The sequence below is a fragment of the Amblyomma americanum genome, chromosome 1 (genome assembly GCF_052857255.1).
Source record: "Amblyomma americanum isolate KBUSLIRL-KWMA chromosome 1, ASM5285725v1, whole genome shotgun sequence".
Classification (NCBI taxonomy): Eukaryota; Metazoa; Arthropoda; class Arachnida; order Ixodida; family Ixodidae; genus Amblyomma; species Amblyomma americanum.
The window spans coordinates 503,434,478-503,447,937 of NC_135497.1; the positions used below are offsets into that span (position 1 = coordinate 503,434,478).

Genomic DNA, 13,460 nt, shown 5'->3' on the forward strand with positions numbered 1-13,460 from the left:
ATGCCCTTGAGATGTAGCACATTTCAATGTGGAGTTCATGGTCGGTGGTAGGAGTTTCGAGGTGCCATTTTTCGATAACTTCTTTCTCTTTCTTATTTCTCTCAAATGCAGCGCGCACAGGGCACCGAACATATGAAACAGAATAACAGGCTTTCATATTTACTGGAGAACAAAACTTGATATATGTCGAAGAAACATATGTGGCCTCTTTCAAGTGATTTGGTATCTTACAATAGACGTGCACTTCTTTATTATTCGAACTTGAGCAGATCTTCGGCATCTAACCTTCATGGCCTGGCCAATACTATTTTCACATTACACCTGTTCAGCCGCTCGGTGAGGAAATCTGGTTCGGATGGTTTGTTACACGTGCGCGCCATATTCTGGGAAGGTGAGCATCAGTCCCATCACGTACCCAGTCTGGATGCAGCCGTCCAGGGCGCAATTCGTTTCTAGCAACATTGGCCGCTCAGCTTCCCCCCCCCCCCCCCCAGATATTGAGCCCCGACCTTAATTTTCTTCCTTTCAGCAATGCTCCCAAGCTGCGCACACCGAGAAGCTTCGTGGACAGATGGCGAAGGCACGCGTCGCAAGAGCCCGCATGCGCTTCGCTGTTCCAGTCATCTTGTACGACGGCAAGGTGCGATGCATTTGTGAAGCTTGTTCTTGAGCCTTCGTCTATCCAACGATCTTCGCATCTCCTAGAGAGTTCTCGCCTTGACACATGCGCTTTAATTACCTCTCGTGCTTTACAAGTCTTTCTCCGTATCCAGAACATCTGCAGGTCAGCGACGCTTTCCGGCGGCCTGGAGATCTATGGGCGAACAATCATCAAGTTCTTGGGTGAGTATTACTTATCATCTTTACCGTAGAGGAGAAACTCGAGAACAACTTTCTTGTTTGCGTCCAGTCGCGTTCGCGGGAGTGAGCGTTGTTGTAGCATGCTGTAGTCGCTGCTTCCCATTCTTGTGTGCATAACCATATTGCGAGCTAGGTAACATTGACGACACGTCAACGAAGGCATGCCTGCTTCAGTGCGGGAGAAGTAAATGCACGGCTGGACCGAAGTATATATTCGCGTGCATCGCAATACAAACGAACGGTGCCAGCGGGTTTTTGAAGGCGATTGTCTGGTGTGGGTGCGGGCGATTGTCAGCTCCGTTCGCGAGCTGATTTGTACCAAAGAGCTACCGATTGCAGTCTCGCGCACTTCATGATGTTGGAACTTGCACCTTATTTCACTGCCCACGCTGCAGAGTACACCCTTCTAGTCCTAACATCGGCAGCTGACAGATCCCGACAATAGACGTCTCTGTAGTTTGTTGTTTGGTTTTCCTCTTTCGTATTCTTGCAATAAAAAAAAAGTTTTGAGCCTTAACTCAGTTCTTTTTCGCTCTTCGTGACTTTTCGCAGCAGTCTTGTGACACTTGTGAATATTTCCTTTGGTGTAAATTGTTTTGCAGCGCACACGTGTGGTACCTATTTCTAGCAGCGTTCTGCATCATCGACTAACCCATTTACAGGATGTATGCTGACGGGTCGACTAGAAAGCAGCGAGGTTGATGTCACGCATTCGCTCTGCGGCTGGAAGATTCCGTGCTGAAGTGACCATCTACGAATGTTAAAGGGACATATCGGAGGTGATTCTAACTCCAACGAAAGTACACTTTATCGTCTGATGCCACATTACCCAGATTGTGTACTGCTTTTTTAAGTAGAAAAAGTTAATGAGATAGCTAGCCGGTGAACTTCAGTATGACACAGATCGCGCACAACTTTTCCCTCTTTTTCTTCTGCCCTTCTGAGATCTCCGTTCCAAGAAAGAGCTGGTCCCACCGAACAAAGAGAAGTGGAAGAAAGTGACCAATGCTATCAGTTTCGTCGAAGCCATTGGTCTCGAAGATCTTCGAAGGTCTCATCTCAATGCCTCAGTTTTTCTGGATGTCAGTTGCGGCTGAGTCGCTCCCGGGCTCAATCCGTTGCAGTCAAAGCAATGCCATATGAACACTGCAGAAGCGAAGATATGGCCTCTTTCCTTCACACCATGCAGCGATTTTATATGCGGAGTGTCTTTCTGCGATATATGACCATGCTCAACATTTGTTGACAAAGATTTTGTAAACTGAAAAACTGTAAGATAGTGGTGTACAAATATTGAAGATAATGGTCCATTCTTTCGATATTTAGCAAAATCTTTCTTTTAGATTCTTTTCATCCATCGCATCGAGCAGTTAAGATTGCCATAGAAAACCAGTAGGGAAAGCTTTTGAGGAGAGCAAAAACGCTAATACTAAAAAGAGTGCAAGCCTGCCGACGGGATATCTGCAGATATCTTGATTGTTGTAGTGAAAGCTTACAATATATGAAAAAATTGCGCTCATAAACGTTAAATGCTTTTCCCCAGAATTGTTCAGTATGTTTTTTTTTTCCTGGATAAAGCACCTGCGTAGTCCCAGCACATGGTTTCGCAAACAGCGTGTCATAGCAGTGCTAAGTTTGTGCCTCTTGGGCCTTAAGCTGTACTGCCTATTTGAGTAGAGCTAAATAGCTGGGCCTGTGTATACAAAGACATCTTCTTGCAAAATTAGCTTCATAAGTGATATGCTGATTAAGCACAAAGAGTCAATAATATAGTTCACCAGTCTTTAGGCTAGAGTTACAGGTAGAACGCGGGTGGTAGCCTAAGCAATGATTTCAGAAATCGTAAATGACAGGGCTTTTACAGTATTTGAGTTCCAAAAACCAAGGACCATGCTCTGGATGAGCACTCATTTTTTTCACAAGCTTTGTTCTTTGCTCAGAATGTGCAGTAAGCGCTCGGAGCCTGCACACAAGAGTCCTATTCAACTTAGCCCGGTCATTGACTCCTAGAAATTTGTGCTATTAATCGATCAAATAACCATCAATTCTTCGGCACTCACTGCCATTTGTCATGTTATCAATGAGGACAAACTCGATCGAGGTTCCCTGGAATCACACTGCATTGAGCAGAAAACAAAAAGAAAGCTCCAAGCTCTCTCTACGTATACCATTGCATTGTGGACGCAGTTTTACCCGTAAGCAAAACCAAACGTGTACAAGTATTGGTGGCACCGATTACACAGAGTGTACATCCATACGCATTGGTGTATGTAACCAAGAGATTCAACCAGTTGTACGTGCACACATGTGCAAGAGATCAAGAATGAACGAATGGTAAATGCCGCGGGCAAAAGCCCCCAAATGAACTCCAAACTTGACAAATGCCGAAATGGTAACACACCGCACTCACATGACTGCAGTTGGTTGGCTCTTTTTTTTTTCTTACCAGCCAGAGGAGTCGCCTTTTGGCTTCTCTTGGAATTCGCAAGATATTCCAGTCATTTCGTGAGTGGTTCGTGCACTGGAGTGCACGACACACAAGCATTTTGCAAAAAAGCGCCGCGTGCGCGTCATTCCCAACCCGCAGCAGAGAAACGTTGGGGGCGCATTGACCACCGCCGCTTAAGAAAGAACAACTCAGGCCTGCGCTAGGCCGAGAACATCGAGGGACTCTTGTTGAGGCGGTTCAAGTGAAGTTTGCAATTGGCTGTTTCCAAAAGGAATTGTCGAGTGCAGACTTAGTTGGCTGGTAGCAGTAGTGTCGTCGCCGAATTACAGCCAGCTGCGAGCCATCGACATCAACGGACGCCAGAATCCCGAACCACGTGAAACATTTTCATTCAGCAACTCGCAATGAAGGGTTGCCATCAGCCAATCCTACGGACTCGTCGTTTTACTGAAAAAAAAAGTCGCAACATCTCTACACGCAGATGATACACTAATATCCGTTGAATTGCTGGTCATGGGTCTCGACTTGACCGTCTGTTTGCAATTATGACGCCACGAACAGTTAAGAAATAACTGTCATAATTTCACTACGACTGCGGTCATTTCTTCTCCAACCAACGCGTGGGCACCGCCATATTGCTGCACTTGAAGCCTGGACTCCATGTACGCGAAAACTCACGGGAAGGCGACGGCGACAAGCGACGAGCGACGCCGTCGCGCGAAGTAAAACGCATGTGTCTCTTGCTGTGTCGCTCGGATCTGCACCCACAGAAAATTTCGCTCGTCACCCGGAAGCCCCCCAGGCGACTGGCCAATCAGAGCCCCCCCAAAGCCGTTTCTGGTTTGTCCAAAGTTTCTCACGGGTACATCTCACGAAACCCGCCCGTCGTGTTGGTCATCGCCACCGCCGAGAAAATATTTGGTTTTGTAGCTGAGAGGCAGACCCGCATGATTTAAATAATTAAAACAATCTACTTTTTGGGTGCAGAGGGCTAACAGCATTTGGAGCGGGCTACGCGAGCTGTCGTACTGCAGGGAGAGATGCGTGTCGAGCCGCGGGTACCGGCGCTCGATCCATCGTGCCGCTGCGCTCCAACTGTGCAGAAACACTCCGCGGCGCTCATTCTCACTGGTAAATTATAGTTTGCTCACTTACAATCAGATTGCGGTGACAGTTTATGGGAGTGTTTTTGTTAAGCCGGAGTGCACAGGCACCGAACGGAAGCACACCTCCCCCGTGAACCCGTGATGTGACTTCGTCTCCGCAAGCACGCCGTTGGTTATCTCCACTGCCGCTACACCGCTGCCGTAGAGGAAATATTCCTTTGGCCCTGACTATGAGGCACACTCACAAAATGTTAAGAGAGAGAACAGGTTACGGGCGTGTGTCTAAGCTTGAGTGCGTAAAGCACGGAGTACGCTGCGCACGTCGCGGGTTCGCGTCGCCTGCCGCCTTCGCTTGCATGGAGGTTGCCCACAAGCGACGGAGCCAGCGTCGCCGTGCCGCCTTGTCGCGTCGCTCGCTCTTTCGCGCACATGGAGTCCAGGCTTGAAAAGCGTTTTCTTTTTGGCGAAATGCCTCGCGAAATCTTCGGAAGATTTTAAGATTTCTGAGAGAAGCCGGAATGCAAAGCAGCCAAGAACTCATGCTGCACTATGCTGGCAATTTCGCAAAGCAATTAGGGATGGAAGTGCCGCAGGCGCGCGCTGCAATTCCAAAACTAATGCGAAAGTGCTACACTCCTTGCACTTGTGCAGCAAGGCCAGTCAAAGCGAAGAGACTTCATCCGATACCAGCCCCCTTCCTAACGCTTTGGTGTGGTGTATGCTAGTAGCACGTGTTACTCTGCATGGCCCTAGAAAACGCGCTACTGCACATAAACGCTGCCCCGTCATTCGTAGCCTATACGGGCATGCGAATTTCATTTTTGGAAGAGGAGGTGAAACGACCTGATCGAGCATTTTCCTTAGGCACGCATGGCGCGTGCGAAAGAGGCTACCAGAAAAAGGTCCATTGCTGAGCGCAGTTTTAGCTCCCGAATATATAATACCGCATTTACCGGAGTCAATACATAAAATAAATAAATCTTAATTCGGCACGTGTGCCTAATAAAACGAATCAAATTTGCGTGACAAATTCAGGTGATTTGTTTAATATGCGAATGCGATACGAACTACACTAGTACACCGGACAATGCATTTAACCATATCAAGAGAGTGGCGCGCTTTCGGGCACATTATCGACAGAAAGAACCCGCCCGAACATCCTCTTAAGCTATGCAAATGTCCCTTATTGTCTATTCAGCCGCAATATTGTAAAAAGCAGCAATAATTGTAAATTGGAATGAAATGCAGGATAATATGAATGACATAATACTGGAATGCAATACTGAAAAATGCATGCAAGGAACTACTAGAATACTAGGAGTAATGAAATCAGAATGGCAAACGTTGTTCTTTAATCAACCACAATAAAAATGTTACGAAAAGCTGTTCCGAATCTCCAGCTACAGTTTATGCAGAGCAATGATATAACACAGTGGTCCCTACCTGCATGCAAAGGAGTGGCAAGAGCAGTCATGAGCTCTCTTGTCGACGCCAAGTATGATGAGCGCTAAGACGAGCGTATCTGTTCCTTCCGACCACAGTGGTTGCTATTTTGGCGCAGCTGCAGATATGCGAAAGACTACAGGGCGTTTCCAGTCGGGCTTATCCTCCAATCTTCCGGAGCACATAGCTGACGCTGGGCGTTGAACACCAAAGTGGCGAACTTGAAGTCCCAGTGTTCAAGAGGAGTTCGGCCCGGTTGTAGAATCCCACGAGCTCAGGATCCACCTTTGCACTGCGCGCAATCACGCCAGCTTGTGGGGCTTCAGACGGGCGCGACACTTCCCCTGGAGTCCCATGCGAAGCTGCCCCGTGCTGCGACGGCGGAACTAGGGCGTCGCCGAGACGTCACTTCCTGCCTCCTGCAGGTACTGGGAAAACCAAAGAGCGAGCTTTCTTCCAATGCTTCTGTAGCGGTGTCAGGCGAAGTTGCAGATGAGGATGCCGTCCCGCGATGGGCAGCGCGTGCACGACGAGGGTTCGTGGAGACAGTGCCTCGGGTAGTGGCTCTCGAGGTGCCGAAGCTCGCTGCTCTGTGTGCAGCCGTTCTCGAGGTTGGGGCAGTAGACGCGTAGAGTCCCCAGCTCCTTGGCGTTGAAGTCTAGTCTCTGGACATCGGCTGTGGTGTACTCTGTATTGTCTTTGAGGCAGATAGCCATTGCTGTTGCGGCGGAGTCGACTACCTGAGTGTCAAACGTCACACAGTTTCTGCACATCACATGGCCGCACGGGATCATCCATAGGAACGGCGGTACCTCAAAGCACAGGAAGCACACCCGATGCTCAGGCAGCGGATCCACGAACACGATGGGGCGGTAATCGATGAAGGAGTCGTAGCCCCACACGATGGGCTTGCGTCCGGGACGCTGAACTAAAAAGGCCGCCTCGTCGATGTGACTGTGCACACCGACGCTGCTTGCATCTTCGGAAAGTTTGTCCGCAGACTCCTCCGAGTTGCTGGAAGTGTCGTCAAACCTGTCCTTATCTGCTTGAATAAGGGACTCGAGTGAACTCGACACTCGCGCATACTTAGCGACGGTCCGGAACTGATTGCTCTAGGCTGGGGGAGGAGACAGCGGCTGATGAAGAAGGAAAGGGAAATCAGAGCCTTGTAATTGGTGCTGTCATCGTCACGACCACTGGGACGGGCCCTAAGCAGGACTATGGGGGAGAGGAGGTAAAAGAGAATGCAGCTAATAATCAGGGAGAACTTGCGTCCCTGTGTAGAGTACGGCTCTCGGGAGAAGGGAACTTGAGGGGGCGAGAGACCAGACCAGGCGTTCCCGGAGGACGAAGAAAGGGGGGGGGGGGCTTTTTGTGGCTAGGTAGCCAAGGCTAGGCAGGAAAGAAGCTAAGGACTGGGCTTCGTTCCATTGTCATGGGGAGTGACTTATCTCAGCCTTATACTCCTGTCACACGGGACGTTGAATGTCATTCGCAGCGAATGACATTCACAACGAATGTCACTGCCTGCTGGCGTTCCCGTTCTACACGGCTACACAAAACGGCATTTGCAAATGATGGCGATGTCCATCGGCTAACTGCTATGACAGCAGAACGTTACAAATCATGTTTTTCATACACATTTTTTATGTTTATTGCTAGTATCACACTGTTACACATTAATAGACTATTTAAAAATTTTTTGCAACGCCTTGTGGGAGCAATAGTCAACAAGCAATCCACTGAAATATCCAAAGCAAGACAGGCTCAAAGCCGCTCACGATCCCTCCCGTACATGCCGCCCGCACTTCCTCCCGCTGTCGGCACTATGGAGGGCTGCGAAATTGGTGCCGAATTCTTGACAGTCGCTGATGAGCAACAGTGCAAGCGAACATTGCTTGTTCACACGCCTTCTGCTGGGCTGGCGAAGCTGCAGAGTTGTTTTCCATTGCGAGCACTGAAGGCAAATGGAGTGACGACCAAGCTACTCAGGCAAGATGGAGGACGGTTTGTAAACAAACGCGGCCGTCTCTACAGTAACTGGCGGCGACTGGGAACAAGAGTATAGTTGCGCAAATCGCTTCAAATACCTTATTTTACATCAAAAAATGATTCAAAAGTTCATTGCAGCAATTAAAATAAAGTTTTCTTTGAATAAGTTTTGTTCTCACTAATCAGTTTTTTAATTTTTCGCCAAGCCGCTGTCGTCGAGATTACACAGGTCGCGCTTGCATGAGTTCGGGAAACTCAATCAATGGGCGAATGTCGTTAGCTCTGAATGTCATTGACTGTGCCCGTGTAGCAGCGAAAAAAACGCCATTCAAACGTAATGTCATTCGCTGCGAATGACATTCAACGTCCCGTGTGACAGGGGTATTAGTGAGCCTGCACCATCTCCCCCTTCATCCCCCTGCAGCCCTGGCCACAACAAATGACCTGTGGAGGGGATCGCAGTTGGTAGACAAAGGCGCGCCTCCTTCACTTTCCTAACTAGTCTTGGCTGCATAGTCACAAAAAGCGGTCTGCGAATGTAGTGTCATACCAGCCGGGGGGGGGGGGGGGGGGTTAGCTTTGCATTAAGCCCATCCTCCTCTGCAAAATTCATTCTCTCCTTCCTGGCTATTATTAGTGGCTTTTGTTTTCATAATAAAGTAAAAATGGAAATAAAAGATGTTGCTACCAGCCGCATCTGCCATTGAGGCCGGAAGCACCTGAGCCGCGGATAGTAGCGGCAAATATTCATTCACAGAAAGGAACAATAAAGAACAAAAAATACAAATAGTGGGTGGAGTCCTTGTTTCAGGATCCAAATTTCCACCGCTGTCGCTCTTGCTTGGGATAACAGGTCACTCCGGGTCACCAAATCGGAGCTGAACAGTGGAAATAAAACAACCGAGTGGGAAAGAATGAAGGGAGCATAGAAAGAAAACAGCTTTGTGCGTTGTGATCAGGCCCTTCGCCTAAGAGTTGCCCGCTCTCGAACAGGGCCCTTGAAGTAACGTCTAGCTGGCAAAGGTTGCAATGCGTCCTATTTGGGGGAAGCGCATAGCTTTAACAGCGCTGGTAAGGTAGAATGACTGATGTTATTTTTTTTTTGCCCATTGCGAATGTTGCCAGTGAATCTTTTTAATTTCCTCTTGGCGTTCCGCATTCTCAACGCTGACGCATTTCTTCACTGAAAGAAAGCTAAAACGAGTGCCCCCTCCCCCCGATGATCAATGCCGAACTTCGCAGCTCAGTGATCAATGTATCTGTAGTGCGATTTGTGTCCAGACGAGGAGAGCGCTGTGAACTCGAGAAAGGGCTTTTCAGGCTTGTTAGAATTTTCTTTAGAGGATACATCCCCTAGACAATGTCTAAGTCACACAGCCTTTCAAGCCCGCAATCGCTATCTCTTCAATCTCCCCACCTCCTGCATTCTTTTCTGCTGAGATGGCGTGTTTCTTTATCACTGTTCTGTAGGTCAGCAAGTTAAACATTTTTAGCACCCATCCTGCCCAAACAAGATTTTCATGTTTCTGCTCCTAAGCCTTCCCCATCCACTCTCCTCCCCCTAATCCGGGCTTCCTCCTGGGAGTGAAACTGATGAACGCTTTGCCCAGATGAAGACAAGTCCTTTTGCCAAACCGCTGGCTCCCTCTTATCTTGTTCACTTCGTGTTGTAAACAAACCTATTTATCTGCCCTCTCTCTACCATGGAAACAACGGGGAACGTTCTCTTTGAAAGTATTTGCCTGAAATAAATCGTTTGCTTGGACTAACTACCCACCAGTTTCAACCGCCCGCTGTGACACTAGCCGAGCGGAGTTTACATGAATGCGACAGCAGCACATCGCATTCATGTAAGCGGTGATGATGCGCTAGGAAAACGCGTCGCGTCAAAGCTCCAGACGGGGGCAGATCGAGAATGGCAAGTTGACCTCAGCGGTGAATGTAAGCATGTTTGGAGGTGTCCCTCCTCCTTCCTGTCGTGGCTATACAATACCCCTTAGCCGGATAACAAAGCAGGCTTCGCTCCAGATACGGAAGACTGGACCCCTTTGCGGCGCGCAATGAGCGAGGGTCACCGTGCTGCCAGACTTGATGCGGTACGTGTAAACGGTAGCGCATCGGCTCCGCGAGATACTGTAAAAATGTGACGCGCTACTGTTGAATCCATGTACACGGGGCTTAATGAAGAAAAGAGAGCAAGAATAACAAAAAAGATGCATCGATAGCTAACCAAACAAAGCGCACTTTTTCAAAAGACGTTTCTTTTACCATTTAGATTTTCAGGGAGTGTATAGCCCAAAAATAGGCAAAACGCCAAAGTGTCTAAAAAGAACCCAGGAAAAAATAATAGTCGCCCAATTTGGTTCAAAATAGTCCAATCTGGGACGAGTATCTGTTTACATGAACTCGATAGGAGCGAGTCCACTCTTGCGGCGCGCCCCCCGAGGCACCACAGCGCGAACAGGAAACCGGTTCCCGCTTCTGTTCTCCCCTGCAGAGAATGCTTTCCGCGAACGTGAAAGGGAGTTCAATGTAATTTGCACAGGGACCTCTGAGTAATCTCAGCGCTTGAAACGGAAGTTGAGCGGTAAAGTTAGTCGAGCCCAGTGGTCTCCCGACGACACCCTGCGGCGTTTACATATACCCATCTCGACACAACCCGCCTTGCAGGGTTCATGTCGACGCTGCTCTGGTTAGCTCAATTGGTAACGAGACTGCCGCTAACAGGCGGTGGTCTCGACTTCTCTTCTTGGAACAGGAGGAATTTTTGTTCAACAGCTAAAAATTGCTGGTGGTTTCGCACTGGTTAACCCTGGTCGAAAGCGAAAAGCTGCATCCCCCTGGTTACATCGGTTTCCATAGATAGCCTGACTGACACACACAGGGTAGTAGGCATTTTTCTTTATTTGTTAAATATCTTGCTTTTTCCGAAACGACATTAAAGGCGCTGACACAAGGTATTATATGTTTAATACAACTTCGTTGATATTTACAACTTTATTGTTGCTCGTTGTGTGCGGAGACATGAAACCAAATGCGCTTCGAAACGGCGCTCTAACACTGCAGATAATTTCAGAAAGCCAAATTGAAAAATAAATTGGTTTTGGGGGAGAATTGTGCAATGACACGCGCCATTTCTTTTTATTAAAATCTCGGAAGAGGCCAAACGCGTCCTCGAAGCGAAGCCGATAGAACGTACGTAACATGGAGATGATATGGATTCCAGCGCACGAGTCTACTGCAGGAAATGACGCTGCACACAAGCTTGCCCTATATGTCTCTAGCCCTCTCGCATAGACATGAAAGATAGCTTTATTTCATAGCACGAGGTCACGGAACAGTATAAGCTGAATAGGAGGGTCTATCCGCCGCCCGATTGTTCCCTCGGAAACGAGGAGGCAATTGCATGGAGAGGATTGCAAGGGGGAAATCATATAAGCCCCTTCTGGGTATGCATAACAACTTAGAAGAGAAAGAACAATATTGCATAACGTGTGGGGAGAGGGGCACTCTCGCCCACGAATTACGGGAATGTGCCGGCAGCCCGGCCGCCGAGCAAAATATGGAAGATCGACAAGAGAGTTCTCTATGTCACTTGTCATTATCTGCCCCCTTCGTAAAATTTCGCTTGCTAACAGCCTATTTCTATTTGTGTGTTAGGCAGACAGCAGCTTTTAATGAGGTCAGTTCTCTTAAAATCGTCCTCCAAGATAAAGCGCTTAATTGAACGTTTCCGGTGACAGCACGCTTATTATCTGTATTTTTTTCATTTTCCCGTAGCTTATCTTTCTTTCTGATTCATTGAGCACTTTATTTTGTTTCATTTGGTTCGCGTAGCTTTTCACTGTATTGACGATAATGTCTGTCCGCCATGTTTTCTAAAAGCACCTCTGAATTGAATACGAAAGTACTGCTCTATTAACAGCACTTATTCCATTTATGCTCAGCAGGCAGCTATATCTGCGCATGCAAACTTTATACCTGGTGGGTTAGTTAAACAGCCTCTTCTGTCATTGTTGCGAGTCTTGTGTCCTGTTTTCCAGTTACTGAAATAAAACTTAATAAGATTTGCATTGTCTCTATTTATTCGAGCTAAACTCGATCATCATAACAATGTCATAAATAACTGCTCGCTAACTCAGGGGCTCAAGAACAGCTCCCACACAAGGAGCTATAGCTGCATCTATAAATATACCGTTAAGACAATAAGATAGTATAGGGAGTTTGCACGAAAGCCGGCGGCGCTATGCATTCTGGGTAGTCCGCCATTTTGTCGTCCTTGGTAGCAGCCGACGCAGGAAGCGCACGTTGGTTTTTACGCTCGCGTAGTACGTGCGTGCAACAGTGCTGGCGTTACGGTGTACTGTGCTGTTGTGGGCTGCACCAGCAGAACCCAAAGCAAAGCGCAGAAACTGAAGACAGGACAGGCCGACTGCCGGTTCTTCAAGATTCCAAAAATACGCCTGCACGAGTGCGAGAAAGCAAAGCAGCTTTCATATCGACGCCGACGCGAGTGGCTGGCACGTATTAACAGGAGTGAGACTGACGCCAATCCAGACAAGTATAAAGTCTGTGCACTCCACTTCGTTTCAGGTGCGTACAACGATTTCTTGGCTCACTGCGCGTTTGTTTTTTACTTCTGCACTCGCGCTTTACGCTTTGCAAAACAGGCACCTCACGACGCGTCTCTTCGTAGTTTTTCCTAAACATGCGCCTCGAATGTATTTGAAAGTTAGGAACTGCTGCCGAAAGTGATCACTCTTGGTCACACGCGTACATTTATTTTCTAGGTCGGCCGTCTAAACTTTTCGACGATTCCAGCCCCGACTGGACCCCATCGCTGCATCTGGGTTATGCCTTAAAGAAACCAGATCAGTCCACGGGTGGTTCACCTGGGCGCAAATGACAACGGCGACGAAAGGAATTAGTACTTCACGAAAAAAACAGGTTTTATGTCCTTACCTGTGTTTTGAGTATCACTGTGTCGGCTACGACCGTTTTCATGCATGGCTCGCGTACCCATCCACTTGTGAGGAAGTTGTGCCCTTCAAAGCTTTTCTGGCCTTAAGCTGCTGCCGAGTAACAAAACTAGTTCTCAGAACTAGAAATTCGTGAATATCGGCGATGTCGACGGGCGGCCACAAGTTGAAATCGACAGTGCAGTCATCCGCGCGTAGCGTGAATGGGTCCACGCCGCACTGTTTTGTTTTCTGCTCGTAGCGCGCCCGGTCTTTCGGGCACAGAGTCGACACGTAGGTCTCTGACGAAACTGCCGACATCTTTAAAGCACGCCTGGGCGGCGAATATGCAACCCCTTGTTAGTTTTGATGACTGCAGAAGACGATACGGCACTCGGACAAAAACACTGCTGCCTGGCCTGGGTGCGTCGGCTGCTAACAAGGACGACAAAATGGCGGACTACCTAGAATGCATAGCGCCGCCGGCTTTCGTGCAAACTCCCTATATGGGACTGTTTAAACGACAAAACTTTGAAATTCAACTCGACACGCAAGGCGAAGGCGAAGGAAAAAGACAACGATCACTGACTATATATTACTACATAGTCTGATACTGTGATCTTCCCTTCTTTCTTCGTCTGTCTCGTGCCC

General features: G+C 48.2%; 1 protein-coding gene across 1 annotated transcript; it reads left to right on the top strand.

Annotated features, from left to right (window-relative positions):
• Positions 1 to 532: 532 nt before the first annotated feature.
• Positions 533 to 1,964, top strand: LOC144106319 (phosphatidylinositol-3,5-bisphosphate 3-phosphatase MTMR14-like). Its single transcript, XM_077639097.1, has 3 exons — positions 533 to 640; positions 774 to 843; positions 1,524 to 1,964. Exons 1-3 carry the CDS (start codon positions 572 to 574, stop codon positions 1,601 to 1,603), a joined length of 219 nt encoding a protein of 72 aa, XP_077495223.1. The 5' UTR covers positions 533 to 571; the 3' UTR covers positions 1,604 to 1,964.
• Positions 1,965 to 13,460: the final 11,496 nt, after the last annotated feature.